The sequence below is a fragment of the Mesoplodon bidens genome (assembly GCF_964165515.1).
Source record: "Mesoplodon bidens genome assembly, chromosome: 9".
Taxonomy (NCBI): Eukaryota; Metazoa; Chordata; class Mammalia; order Artiodactyla; family Ziphiidae; genus Mesoplodon; species Mesoplodon bidens.
Genome location: NC_138166.1, coordinates 89,670,548 through 89,685,758, shown reverse-complemented (window position 1 = coordinate 89,685,758; position 15,211 = coordinate 89,670,548). Strand labels below are relative to the sequence as shown.

General features: G+C 48.3%; 1 protein-coding gene across 1 annotated transcript; it reads left to right on the top strand.

Annotated features, from left to right (window-relative positions):
* The first annotated feature begins 338 nt into the window (after positions 1–338).
* Positions 339–14,503, top strand: FAM180A (family with sequence similarity 180 member A). Its single transcript, XM_081243976.1, has 4 exons — positions 339–456; positions 561–636; positions 11,596–11,696; positions 13,241–14,503. The coding sequence occupies exons 2-4, from the start codon at positions 561–563 to the stop codon at positions 13,583–13,585; spliced, it is 522 nt and encodes a 173-aa protein (XP_081100102.1). The 5' UTR covers positions 339–456; the 3' UTR covers positions 13,586–14,503.
* Positions 14,504–15,211: the final 708 nt, after the last annotated feature.

Sequence of the window (15,211 nt, the reverse complement as noted above, 5' to 3'; positions counted from 1 at the left end):
ACTCAGCCCAGACACCACAATGACTTTGCTGTCCTGAAGGCAACTCTGGGCTCAGTCAGCCCCCGCGTCTGCCAGGCAAGCCACCTAGCTCTTGCTGCAGCCCTCGCCCCTGGAGCTGTGTGTGTGTACGGGGACCGCGGCCAGGTCTTTGCCGGGCTCTCTAACAAGTTCCGCAAGTCTGTTTGTTAAAGAAAAATTCCAGTGGGTGCATCCAACACATGGAACTCAAGTACAGAAATTATATTTATCCACCCCACTGCCAAGGAGATCACATGCCCCGTGAGTCACTCCAGATGTGCTCAAAAACAGAGTCTCTCTGTGGAAGCCCAGTCCCCCAGTCCCAGAGAGAGTAGGATTAACAGAGGTCCCGCTCCTGTCCTCCCCAGGTGGCAGCCCTTGCCTCTACCCTTCTGAGGCAGGAGAGGGCACCCCTGCAGGTCTGAAAAGGAAGGGGAGGTAAGAACGATATTGTCATACTGGGAGGACCAGTACGGGCATACCTGTAGCTCCTGGGGTCCCAGTGAGTCTGAGGGTGACGTTTCACCTTTTCGGAGGAAAAGATGTGTTGGAAGACGTTGCTGCTTCTGCTGTTGTATTATGATGCTCAGGCCACTCTGTCGCACAGGTGGAGCAGGGGTGAGTTGCTTTTACTTTATTTGCTTGATGCTCATTCTTTCTTCAGTACAATTAGGAATTTGGGGGGAAGAATGGAGAGAGGAGAAAATTAGAAGCCCTGCACCCTCCTTTTATCTCATCCCTGCCAATTGCTTTATGCTTCTCGACATGCTAGAAGGTATTAGAAGGTGATGGGGGAAATGACACCAAAAAATCAAAGTCGCTGAGGGAACTGGGCCGAGGGGGAGAATGCAGAGAGCACCCCTTTCTGACAGGCCAGAGGGAAGTCATCTTTGCTTCCTAGAATGTGAACAGACTCCCTTGAGTTCCCCCCAGGCTGCTGCAGCTGGGCAGGGCATGCGGAGAGCAGGTGCTCGGGACTGATACTGACATGAAGGGACTGGGGGTGCTGACTGGCAAGAGGCCTGCTACCTGGAGGGAGTGGGGTGTCCACATGGAGGGCTCCACACTGCTTCCTGAGCAGGAGTGGACGCATCTTTCCAGCTGGAGAGAGCTGGTCCAGCAGCAGGAGAGGACGAGGAGCCCGTCAGCACCCTCATGTCTGCCTGGCTGCTACCGCCCTGGCCAGCCCCCTGGGAAAGGAAGGAGCCCAGCAAGGCTGCTCCCCATGGCCGACTTCCTTGCTCTTGGGACACAGCTTCTCAGAGCCGGCCTGGCATCTTTTATGGCTCCCGTGGGCAGACACTGGTGGCACCTCCAGTCAATGAGGGTCTATCACTTAGGAAGCAAGGGACCAATAGTGCTGACTGCTCCACACCGATCTGAACTGAGATCTCTCCACTGCCTAAAGTCAACTGAGGTCTCTCTCCTGGAAAGAACTGGAAAAAGAAGTCAGGCTCACTGGTGTTTCCAGAGATCCAAAATAGGGTGACGACTGCACAGCAGCAAGAGGATGAGCCCCCTGGTTCTCAATGCAAGTGTCAGGGAAGGAAAGGATGGCCAGCTGGGGGCGCAGAGCAGATGTGAAACGGGGGAAAGAAAAAGCCAATGCACTTATTAGGGTTTTTATTCCCTCACACACACATCTCCCTGCTCATCATGTGCACACACTCTGGGGGCAACACTCGGAAGCACAGAGCAAAGAGACCTTGGCGCTGTGTTCTGCCACTTACCCCTGTGTGACCCTGGGGGCCTTCCTTAACCTGCCTATTAAAAAAGGATGATAATATCCACTCTTTAACGCACAGGCTGTTAGAAAGCCAAATGAGATGATTTGATTTGTTACAAGGCTCGTAAACACAATAGCCACATGATGAGCTATCCTGCAAGGAACTCCAAGATTTAAGTTCTGCCTCTAATTGGTTGTGTGATGTCTGGGAAGACCTAACCTCTCTGAGCTTTAGTTCATGAACAGATAACATATTAACAGTAACAAAAACTGACCCTCACTGTGTTGTCATATTGAAAAATGTAAATAAAACGCTTTGTAAGTGATGAGGAGCTATATAAATGTCAGCTATTACCTACCACTTAAAAAATGAAAAAATTTCATTAAAGAAAATCTGAGGTTCTCAGCAGAAAACCTATCGGTTCTATAGCAATGTCCTGAGAGCAGCTGCTCTGGCTGCACCCCTCCTCACCGGGGTGGGTCTGCCCCCCAACAGTGATAACAATCTGTATAAAGACACAAGGCCAACACAGCTGAACTAGAGGCCATGGTGAGGCAGCTGATGTTAAGTGCTGGAATAACCGTTCATATCAGTGTTCAGGGCCAACAAATGATGCGGAGCCCTTCTAACCATCATCAGAAGTCTTCCACGTAGTTGATTTTTTTTTTCTGTTTTCAACATTTTTTTCTAATCATAAAAGGAATACACAATTGCCCTTTTTTTATGACGGACTGGGAGTCACACCCAGAGAAAAACCAATTTTTCCAAATGTATTAACTGTTCCTTTTGCCTGCATCCTTACCCCAACCCTGCCCCCCACCCCAGTGCTAGGCCTAATTTAGAAGAATTCCCTCTGGAAACAGTCAGAGGTCGACTTCTCCCTACAAAACCCTCCTCCTCCATCCCCCCCAACACCACCCCCTGCCTCCACGGGTAGAAGTGTGGAAATAAACCCAAAAGGAATACAGCCTGCCATCAGGACATCTTTTTTTCTTACCATTCTCCCAGCCTCTCCCTCGGACGCAGATGCGCTCTCTAGGATTCCGCCCTGGGAGGCAGCTCCCTGCGCCAGGATGGCTGCTCCAGCCCCACCTCCTTGATTAAGACAAAGGGACCCACCTGTGGTTATCGAGGCTGCTGGGAAGTGGACACACCTGGCCCAAGTCCCAGCCCCACCCAGGTCCTGCCGGCACACCGCCTGGGGGGCTTCAGGGAATTAGCCAGTCTTTAAAAACAAAAATACATGTATTAATTCCCATAAGTATCTGATTTTTATTAAATACATATGTTATTTCTTTGAAAAGCAGTTTCATAAGGAAGGGTGGCCCTGCAGTGGTGGAATGTATGTCATCTTCAGGTGTCCAGTTTAGTGCTGTGTGTGTTTTCAGTCGTGAATATTCCGTGAAGGGAAGGGCCCCGGGTGGGTGTTTTCAGTAAGTGCCAACTGACTCACTGGGCCAGGATGACTAAGCGGCCACCTCATTCACTCCATGGTCACTGCCTTAGGAGGCGTTATTCCGACCACTATCAGGTAAGAAAGCTGGAGGATGGGGGAGAACTTAGCATGCCCCAGATCCCTCAGCTGGAAGCTTAGAGCTGAATCTCACTCCCCCAACCCAGTCTGCAGAGGCAGAGTCTCAATGTCCTCACTCATGCTCCTGCATCCCTTCCAGTGCTCCCCTTGGGAGGTGGCACATTCTGGCCAAGGGGAGCCAACACACAGCAGCCCTTTCAGAAGCACTCCAGGGGACCCCAAGACACAGGGCCAAGGTCCTGTCTCCCTCAGAACATCACCGTGTTTCTGAAGGGCTGGCCCAGGAGCAAAAAAGTAAATGACATCAGTAGGATCTGGCAAAAGACTTTTTATAAATGAGAGCTTTTCCTTTCCACACCCACAGTCATTTCCATAGAGTTGCTTCAACTGATTCATTAAAAATATGGTTGTATTGGGGCTTCCCTGGTGGCGCAGTGGTTGAGAGTCCGCCTGCTGATGCAGGGGACGCGGGTTCATGCCCCGGTCCGGGAAGATCCCACATGCCGCGGAGCAGCTGGGCCCGTGAACCATGGCCACTGGGCCTGTGCGTCCGGAGCCTGTGCTCTGCAACGGGAGAGGCCACAACAGTGAGAGGCCCGTGTACCGCAAAAAAAAAAAAAAAAAAAAAAAAAAAAGTAAATGACATCAGTAGGATCTGGCAAAAGACTTTTTATAAATGAGAGCTTCTCCTTTCCACACCCACAGTCATTTCCATAGAGTTGCTTCAACTGATTCATTAAAAATATGGTTGCATTTTGGTATGATATGGTCTACAGTGTGAATCCTTTCCAATAAGCTCTTTGGTACAGATGCTGTGCACAGTTACATGGAAACCATGGTCAGCCTTAATATTGTTCTGTTTTTTTTAACCTATTTGGGAGATGGAGGGAAGAAGAGATTTTTATCCCAGGTTATAAAAAGTCAAAGAGAAGATCAGGCTCAAAGCAAAAATAGGCTCTTCCATTTAGGGAGGCTTCTGCCTATACGTCTGGGCAAGAAAGCTTGAAGGAGGTAAGGCTTGGGGAGCAAGACAGGTGCAGGTGCAAGCCTTGACTGAGATAATTAAAAGTAGCTTCTCTGGGTATGAAGGGAACCCTTCTTTACTGTTGATGGGAATGTAAACTGGTGCAGGCACTATGGAGAACAGTATGGAGGTTCCCTAAGGAACTAAAAATAGACTTACCGTATGATCCAGCAATCCCACTCCTGGGCATATATCGGAGGAAAACCATAATTTGAAAAGTTACATGCACTTCAATGTTCACAGCAGCACTATTCACAATAACCAAGACATGGAAGCAACCTAAATGTCCATTGACAGATGATGGATAAAGATGTGGTACATATATACACAACAGACTACTACTCAGCCATAAAAAAGAATGAAATAACACCATTTGCAGCAACATGGATGGACCTAGAGATTATCATACTAAGTGAAGTAAGTCAGAGAAAAACAAATATCATACGATATCATTTATACGTGGAATCTAAAATATGATACAGATGAACTTATTTACAAAACAGAAACAGACTCACAGACAGAGAAAACAAACTTATGGTTACCAAAGCGGGAAAGGGGTGGGAGAAAGATAAATTAGGAGTTTGGGATTAGCAGATACAAACTACCATATATAAACTAGATAAACAACAAGGACCTACTGTACAGCACAGGGAACTATATTCAGTACCTTGTAATAACCTATAATGGGAAAGAATATATATGTATAACTAAATATATATGTGTGTGTGTATATATATATACATATGTCTGGATCACTTTACTGTACACCAGAAACTAACATAACATTGTAAATCAACTATACTTCAATTAAAAAAAAATAATCAGTTTCTCCTAGACCCAAACAGGGGTTCCTCATAGATAAAGGGAGGGTGTGATGGAGACAGGAGACAACATCTACTTTCTGATAATTATCCAGGACCTGTAACTGCAAATAAGTTCCAGAATCACCCTGTTAAAAAGAGAAGGGCTTCCCTGGTGGCACAGTGGTTGAGAGTACGCCTGCCGATGCAGGGGACACGGGGTCGTGCCCCCATCCAGGAGGATCCCACATGCCGCAGAGCGGCTGGGCCCGTTAGCCATGGCCGCTGAGCCTGCGTGTCCCGAGCCTGTGCTCCACAATGGGAGAGGCCACAACAGTGAGAGGCCCGCATACCGCAAAAAAAAAAAAAAAAAAGAGAGAGAGAGAAGGATTTGGTGAGGCACTCTGAAAACAATGGAGTTGAGTAACAAGGAGAGTGAATGTGTTTCTATGGGATTGTTTATTCATTCAACAGTCATCGGCAGGACTTTCGGCGCTGGGAATACAGCAGTGAACAAAACAGACAAAATCCCACGCCCCTGTGAGCTGACGTCCTAGTGAAAGGAAACAGACAATAAGCACATATAGAAATAAAACATCTGATTCATTGGATGGCAATAAAGTTGGGACAGATTAGAGGGTATAAAGGACCACAAGTTTAAATAGGAGAGTCAGGGAGGGCCTCACTGAGGAGGTGACTTGAGACCTGAAGGAAACACAGGAGTGAGCTTTCCCAGTCTCCAGGGAAAGAGTATTCCAGGCAGATGGAACAGAAGTGCAAAGGCCCTGTGGCAGAGGCATGCTTGGTGAGCTCAAGCAACAGTGAGGAGGCCTGCAGCTAGAGGGGCATGAGCCAGAGGATAATAGCAGATGAGTGCAGAGAGGTAGTAAGAAGTCAAGTCACATAGTACCTGGTGGCCATCTGAAGATCTTTGGCTTCTACTCTGAGGGAGATGGAAAGCCATAGAAGTTTCTGGGCAGAGAATTGACATCATCCAACCTATGTTTTCACAGAATCGCTTTACTTGCTGTGTTAAGAATACAATGAGGTGGACTTCCCTGGCAGGTCCAGTGGTTAAGACTCTGCGCTTCCACTGCTAGGGGCACGGGTTCAACCCCTGGCAGGGGAACTAAGATCCCACATGCCACGTGGCGTGGTCAAAAAAAAAAAAAAAAAGAATACAATGAGGAGGATGAAGATGGCAGCCAAGGATGGAAACAGAGACACCATTAGGAAAAATGTTCAAGGTTTGGACCAGGAGGCTAGCTGGGATGTGGTAAGAAGTAGCCAGATTCCAGATATATTCTGAAGGTAGAGCCAACAAGATTTGCTGATTAGTGGGGTGTGAGATGTGAAAGAAAGAGAAAAGGCAAGGATGACTGACAACTCCCAGGTTTTGACCTGAGCAACTACGAGAGATGGGAAGACAGAAGACAAAGCAGGAGATGCGGAGCAGGTGTGATGGATGGTGGGGGTTGGGACTGGGATGGAGATCAGGAGAGACAACTATTACGAATCCAAAAGGAGACTCTCCCGCAGGCAGCTGCATATCTAGAAGTCGGGCCCGGAAATACACAGCAGAACATCCGTACAAAGTCAGTGTGGCTAGTGAGAGGGGAGAGACCCAGGCTGAGGCCAGGAGTCTGCATTGCGAAGAGACGGATGAGGAGGAAGAGCGGCCAGCAAGGGGGGATTTTCTTTTAAAGAAGCAGCAGCAACGTGCTTTCATGCTGGCTTGAAAGATCACTAGAGAGGGGGGAAATTAATGATGTGGGAGAGAAAGGTGGAAAGGTGAGCGACAACTTTATTGGAAACCTCATGCACGCGGGGAAAAGTTGGCTTGAGATAAGAGCAGGGACATAATAACAGAAGGGAAGTCAGAGGATCTGGGCAAGAGGTTTAAGGAGAAAGGAGGAGGTGTGAAATCATCATCCATTTCACGCTGAAATAGAGTGAGGGGAATCAGGAAATATGGGTAATGGTCAGGCAGCATTTCAGGCCCCTCCTGAGAATAACGATCACAAATTTCAAGTGAGACCACTTAACCCAGGTGCAGGTGTGGAACAGGTAAAGAGATGGGGTGTGTTTTTGCCTGGTGACTGCAAAGGAACTAAGAGGGAGCAAAGGAGTCGAGGATTGGTGCAAGAGAAAGATCCTAGGGCTGTAGAACTTTGACCTTGTACATCACATTATCAATCAAAGTCAGAGATTTGTTTAAATATGTGTGGTTCATTTAAGAGTGTGTTTTATACCATATGCATTCATTCATTCCTAATTAACTACATGCATCCTTCCCATGGTTACACACAACTGAAGAACGCCCAGGGGGCTTCCCTGGTGGCGCAGTGGTTGAGAGTCTGCCTGCCGATGCAGGGGACATGGGTTTATGCCCCGGTCCGGGAAGATCCCACATGCCGCAGAGCGGCTGGGCCCGTGAGCCATGGCTGCTGAGCCTGTGTGTCCGGAGCCTGTGCTCCGCAACGGGAGAGGCCACAACAGTGAGAGGCCTGCGTACCACAAAAAAAAAAAAAAAAAGAACGCCCAGTCTTGGGGCAGATGCACCTACAAAAAGATAGCGTACTTCACCCTATTGGTGAGATTGGGGGTTTTTTGTTTGTCGTCTGTTGTTTTGTTTTGTTTTTAATTTTTATTTTATATTGGAGTATAGTTGATTAACAATGTTGTGTTAGTTTCAGGTATACAGGAAAGTGATTCAGTTATACCTGTACGTGTATCTATCTTTTTCAAATTCTTTCCCCATTTAGGTTATTACAGAGTGTTGAGCAGAGTTCCCTGGGCTATACAGTAGGTCCTTGTTGGTTATCTATTTTAATTACAGCAGTTGGGTTTTGAAGCCCTTGAGACCTGGATTTTAATCTCAGTCTTATTACAAACAAGTTGGGTGGCCAAGGGCAAGTTTCTTAGCCTCCAAGTATCTTCATCTATAAAATGAGATGTGAATGTTTACCTCACAAGTTACATAAGGAAAGCACCAAGCATGCTGACTGACCCACAGTGAGCGCATAAGCTGTTAGGATGTCTGGGCTCCACATGTGAACAACTTTGGCCTGAGGTCCAAATGTGTCTCTCAATAGAAGACACGGACAGAACATGCTAAGACACACGAATCCCTGGATCCAGTTCCTGAACTAACTTAGTGCATGTGGCGTGAACTTTAGCAAGGAAATTTTTTGTTCCATGCGGGTTGGTCCAGTGTATCACAGATACTCAACGTCCCCTGAAGGCTCATGAGTCCGGGGGGTCGGGGAGGAGGGGCTGGCCCCCCTGCCCGAGGCTGGCCAGTGCAGCAGACCTTCATGCAAGGCCATGGGGGAGTCTCTGGAGTCCCCTGATCACACCGAGTGGTCCTTGTGGGCATATTCACAACCTGAAGAAATAGCCGGAGTGTGGGCTGGGTGTGGAGCGTTAAGTCAAAAAGGAAGAAACAAATCGGCCTAGTTTTACACCAGGCAGAAGACACACAAAGTCAGTGATCTTAACAGCACTGTCCCAGCAGCCTTCCTGCCCAAGGCTCCACACTCAGCTGGTGCCCAAGAGGGAGTGGGATCCTTCTGCCGGTCTCTGGCCTCCCCACCCCGTTCGCCTCTCTCCCTTCTCCCTCCGAGAGGGTGCAGCTGCTAACCGCCGTCCAGCGGGAGCATTCAGGCCTCAGAACTATCAGCCTCACAGAGACTGGGCTGCCCAAAGCCGCTTATAATCGCTCACAGTGAGGAGGGAGCCGAACTTAAAATGACCATAATTTTGGGAGATGGGGCCGAAGGGAAAGGAAGGAAAACCAGCAAAGCCTGAATTGGAGAGTCTCCAAGGATGTTCTGTTTTGTTGTTGTTGTTGTTGTTTTAATACCTAGTTTATTTTTAAAATCATTCCAAAATGTATATATTGAGACTGCACTCAGTATATATATTGAGCTCTATGCAGACACTGAGGTCAAGCAGAAGCATAAAATTCATTCCCTCCCAGGAGCCAGCAATAGACAGCAAGATGTGAAATGTGTAGAAAGGATACAAGAAGAAGATAAAAAGAGAATTAAGGCGATGGAGAAGGAACACAGCAGTGTATGGTGGGGTCCCAGGGAAAGGCTTCCTAGGGGCACAGGGCTGTTTTTCTAACGACGTGGGAGCCGGTCTGGTTTAAAGGTCTGCATGCCTACCTCTCGGAGTTGGTCAGCTCTTGGTCAGGCCATTTGCTTTCTGGCAGGGTCCTGGCCTCTGTCATTATGGACAAGGACATCTGGAGTGGTTAGTCGTTTAACTTCTTACCTGAATGTTTCAACGTGGGCCAGACACAGCTTATTTCTCGCCCAACACAGGCAGCATCTCCAGTGGAGATGAATTCAGGTCTCCAGACCTAGCCTCATGCACGGGAAGTAAGACACGAGCAGCTGCCGAGACGCCTGCCCCAGAGCTGGCTGCACGTCACAGCCCAGAGGGCCATAAAAGCCCCTGCCCCACACACACCATCAAAGCAGCCACAGCAATGAGAGGGGTACCCGTGGAAGATGGGAAGAAAGGGGAAGGGGTCCGTCTGTGAGACTCCGGTGCTCCCCACATATACTTTCTGAAGCAATAATCAGCCCTAGTCCAGAGGCTGAATTGTTTTCTAACAATCTTCCCCAAACTGAGTTATTATTTTAAAAATTATGAGAACAAGGCCTCTTGGAAGCAACGTTTCCATTTTTAAGCCCAGCTTTGCATCAGGAAGTATTTTCTTCCCAACTCTTGAGAACTAGGGATCCACCAGGGGTGTGCATGTTAAAGGAAGTGGCTGTTCGCAGAGAAGCAATTGAGTGGAGAGCGTGTAGGTCTGGCCTTGAATAACTTCCCAGGAGGCAGCAGAAGGGGCCCCGTGCCAGGACCTTGTCCCCTCTTATCCCCTTCACCTGCTGCAGTGTGAATGTTTTTAAAGGGAACAATACCTTTCATTTCACAATAACAGAGAAGACATAAAGGAGTTGCTCTCAGATCCTACCTTGAAAAGGGGTTTCATGGTAAGAAGGAATAGGCCATATCCTGGTCCAGGACCAGTTCTGGTCCTAGTGTCACCTGCCACCAAGGAGAAAGTAGGGTCAAAGCACACCCTTCCTGTGCCGCCACTCTCTTGTCTCCGAGAACATGAGGGCCTTGGTCTCTTCAGATGCCCCTGTAAATCCTCATCGGATGGGAGTGAGCTCTGAATTCTAGCCGGGCACCAGCTGCTTGGCAGTGGGTCCAGGGGTTATGGACACTGCCTGCCTGTTGTAACACCAGGGAGCTGTCAGAAGTCCCGATGCCTACATCCACCCCAGAGATGCCCATGAACTGGCCTGGGAGGCGGCCTTGGGCATGTAGGTTTATAAAGCTCCCAGGTGATTCTAATGCACAGTCAAGGCTGAGAAGCACTGGGCTAAATTGGGAGTGTCTACTCAGCAGGAACAGCTCCTTCTACACAGCCTTGGGTCAAGCACCTTCTGACTGTCAACCTAGGCTGCCGTTAGAAGTACCCAGGAAGCTTTCAGAAAGTTCACTGTCTCAATCACATCCTAGTCACTGAAATCAGAACTACTGGAGCTGGGACCCACACACCCTGGGTGACTCTAATGTATGGTCAAGGTTGTGAACCTGTAGAGTAGGAAGGAGATGCCTCGCCCTCCTGAGCTCCACCTGAGACCAGAGGCCGAGGCTGTGAGTGAGCAGAGGCTAAGGCCTTCTCAAGTCCTAAAATCTATGATTCTGTGGGAAATGGGCACTTTTCTGGCAAAGAGAACAAATCCTGCTAAAGTTCTGGGCCAGGAACTATTGCTCTGGAGTTTGTAGGCTCCATCCCCCAAGATGGTCTACAGAAGCAGGGCTATCCCTCTGCCCGTCAAGGCCCCCACCAATGCAGGGGTGCGGTCTGCCAACAACTGCACCTTGTGTGCACCCTGGAAACCTGCCAGGCTACGCTGCACAGGCATAAACATGAAAGCACATTGATCCAAGCCCCTGAGGAACTTGTGGGCTAGATAATAAATGGATTACAGAGAAAGCCATATTACAGCAACATTACAGCCAACCAGCTTTTCCAGGAGGTGGGGGATTCCTACCAGTGTCCTTTACGTTGAAGATGTTTCATTCTTATCACTTCTAATAGAAATCCTTGCCTATGCAGTTCCCTTCTTCAACACAGTACTCTGGACATCACTGGACACTATCTTGATGGCCCAAGGGCACCATTATCAAGAAGCAGAGCTGTCATGTATGGTCACGCAAATTGTGCTTTGCACAACTTCAGGGGCCCCTACTTACCTCGAGGCCTCACCAATTTTTACAGTTATTGCCCAGTTTTCTGGTAGATCACACCAAGTGTCTTGAAGAAGCTGCCCCTTTTTCTCGCAGCTCCACCACCACTTGGAGTCAGTCACTTTCAAGACTGGATGGCTAAGCTTGGGGTTCACCCACGGGAGAAGCCAGTGCATGCTGCAGCCCCGCGAACTCACTCTTTTTTTCTTTCAGCCGTGCTCTTCCCTGCCGCCCACCGGCCAAAGAGATCCTCATCGGTGCCCTTGAACCCCGTCCTGCAGAGCTCCCTGGAGGAAGTAGAGCTGCTCTATGAGGTAGGCAGAGGGGAGAGTGGGCCACTCAAGTAACTCAAAAGGCATTGCTCCTTCTCCATGTTTTTTGGAGAAGTGACCTGAGCCCCTGAAAATGAGTGATCTCTGCTGCCCGGGGGACTGGCCTAGACTTGTGTGTGGAGGTTGTGGAATCCTGCCCATCCCAAAGGAAAGTGTTCCTCGTACCCCCTTCTCCTTTCCCGCATGCCGTCCCAGGGAAGGATGGCATTAGGGGTTTAGTCGAGGCAAAATTAGAGATTTAGGCTTGGCCCAGAGGTGCCTCTACCTGCACCCAAGCAACAGAGCGGGGCAATATTCCCCAGCCAGAGCTTTAAGCCAGGACTCATCAGCAGTGCCCAGGCAACGCCAAACCTATTGTTTGAGTGGAGTTGTGTCTCAGTAACCTCTTACTGTGACAGCCCCATTTTTGAACCTGGGGCCGCCCCAAAGGCTCTCTCCCTCTGCCTCTCACACCTCTGGCACCAAGACCCCACTTCTCCTCCAAACCACAGGTAAATTTCCCAAGGCCGCTTGGTTTGGTTCAGTGATAAAATTCCAGGTTCGAGACCTGAGCTTTAGTTCTGGTTCTGCCGCCCCTCAGCTATGTAACCTTGCATAAGCCACCATTTCTCCCTGGGCCTGAATCTCCTCAGCTGTTAAATGAGGGACTCCAAAGATCGCCAAAGTTCCCCTCCTGTCTTGACGTCCTCTGACATCCTGCATGTACTAGAACTGTCTGACTAAGAAGGAGACAGCCTGCCATAGTCAAGCAGCTGAGCCAGGCAGAAGATTTCAAATCCTGCCTCGGGGAACAAACTGGAAAATGCATAGCCTCTGCCAGGTCATGAACATGGGAGTCAGAGCAAGAGACCTGTTTTAGGAAGATAACAGAGCGCAGCATGCAGGATGGATTAGAGCCGGGGGAAGCCGGAGACAGAGGGGAGAGTTAGGACTCAGTCTAAATTGTACTGATTAGGTTCCTGATATGAGCGTGGCACTGAGCGGGGGGTGCCTAGGACAGACCTCACCCCCACTCTTAAAGAACAGTCAAGAAATGAGGACAAATCTCTGTAGCACACTTAATTCCTAGCACAATTCTCCGCATCCTTCTAATTCCCAGCTTCTGATTTTAAATTATCCAAAATAGTCAGTTTGCGCTTTAGAAGATCTTTGGTGGGTGGGAGGGAGGAAGGAGAGAAGGGGGGGATTCGGGACACTAGAAACAACAAAGAGTCACTTAATAGTGGCTTTGTACCAGGCACAGTGATAGATGTCGCCCATATTTGTCCTATTTACTCCTCACAATATCCCAGTGAAGTATTGCTGTTATTAATCATTTCACAGAGGAAGAAAATGAGGCTGAGAGAAGTTAGGTGACTCATCCGAGGTTACACAGGTAGTGGGAAAGTCGGAACTGGGACCCAGGTCTCTTGATTCCAAAGCTCTTTGCAAGCCACCTCCCTACGCGAACGCACGTGATCATGAATCCAGTGATGTCCTCAACAACGAGTACCTCACGCTTTTCCACACCCCATGTTTCTCCCCAGTTCCTGCTGGCTGAACTTGAGATCGGCCCTGACCTGAAGATCTCCATCAAGGACGAGGAGCTCGCCTCCCTGCGGAAGGCCTCGGACTTCCGCGCCATCTGCAATGATGTGATCCCCAAGAGCATCCCAGACATCCGGCGGCTGAGCGCCAGCCTCTCCAGCCACCCAGGCATCCTCAAGAAAGAGGACTTCGAAAGGACAGCGCTGACCCTGGCCTACACAGCCTACCGCACAGCCTCGTCCCAAGGGCATCAGAAGGATATCTGGGCCCAGTCCCTCCTTAGCCTCTTCCATGCCTTGAGGCATGACTTGATGCGGTCCTCATGTCCCAGAGCATCTCCCTGAGAGACTGGCTGGCACCAGGACCACGGAGCAGGGACCAGCACACAGTAATCCAGAAATTCTTCATTCTCTACTCCATTTACAGAGACCAGCCACAAAACACATACCACCAACTCAGAGCAGCAAAGATAACATAAGAAACACCGATGCTCTTTGCCCCCTGTAACTTCTTGACAAGCATAAGATTGTGATTCGTATCATAATGTGACCTGGGCTGGAAAAAAGGGCTGGAATGGTAATTCAAGATGCCTCCAGAGGCTGAATGGTTTGCCTGGTGAATTGCAGGAGTCTAAGATATGCTTGAACATTGAGAGACTGTAACACAAACACCCAAGAGTGAGGACAGAGCCAGGAGAGACATAACAGAAGTTTGGGTGTGGCGGGAAAGTGGGGGACAGGTTTCTTTGGTCCTAAGAGATCAGGGTGCTGGACTGAATGAACACCTTTCCAAAGTTCTGTAGTAAGATATAAAGAAACTAGAGCTATAGCCAAATAAATACATTGTGAACCAAGGATATACTTCTCAACTTTTCCAAGAGTCCCCAAAAAGAATCAGTCAGAAAATCAGTTACGAGCTATATATCTAGACTCTTCTTTCCTGAAGGCTGGTCTAATGTAGAGGAGAAACATGAAGGGGGCCAACAGAAATGCTACTGTCATGCTTTGCCTTTTGAACAGAGAAACCAAGCTAATGCAGAGAGGGTCAACCTAACGAAAGAGGTGGCACCAGTGCCACGGCCTGCCTATCCTAATGCTAAAATTACTGAGCATCATCAGAGAATTAAGTGCTCCAAATAAGAATGATTTTCAGATGACAGAATTTTACCCTTTCAAATGCCAAAACTTTCATTTTAGCAGTATTGACTGGATATATATGAAAGCCAGTAAGGTTGAATTTAGTATCTTGGAAACATTCTAATGAAGGAGTTAGATGAGATCATCTCTAAGATGCCTCTACTTCTGAAATTTTCACAAGCATTTAACTAACTGTGAGATGTTACAGGGAGGACACCTGGACCTGAGATGTCTCTGCTGGCCTGTTTGTATCAACCCTGAAAGGTCCCAGGCTTTCTTAACTCTGAATCTGATGTGAGTTTTTCTGTTGCCTTCCTCACTGTCAGGTGATAAAAGTAGCACTTTTCTTTGCCACCAACATAACTTGCCCTTTGCAATTTGTCCTTTCTTACTGGGCATCGCCTGAAAAATAGGATAGCAAGTCTTGTTATAATTCCACATTAAATAAGAGTTAATAGATGAAGGTCCCTGCTAGGAGTAAAGCACCTGGGTCGTAATAAAGATTCCCCACGAGCTCAGAGATGTTTCCAGCTTCTCCGAGGTTTACAGCTGGGTTCTGGAGGCTAAAGCTGCAAGAAGTCTTATCTTTGAATAAACAAGGATTCACTGGGCTAAATTTTTTATTCTGAAATGGGTATTTAACCATTGTCATTGAATGAAGATGAAAGCTGGTCTGGACCTCTTTAGAATATCTGAATAAGTGAGCCTTGCCTAGCAGCGCAAGCTGCATGATCTTTTGAAGTAATACCAGGATGCAGGAACAAGCTGTTTATCATCCGAGAAAAATCCCACTTTGCATCCTGATGTTCTCAGGCTCAGAAGATTAATCAGTCT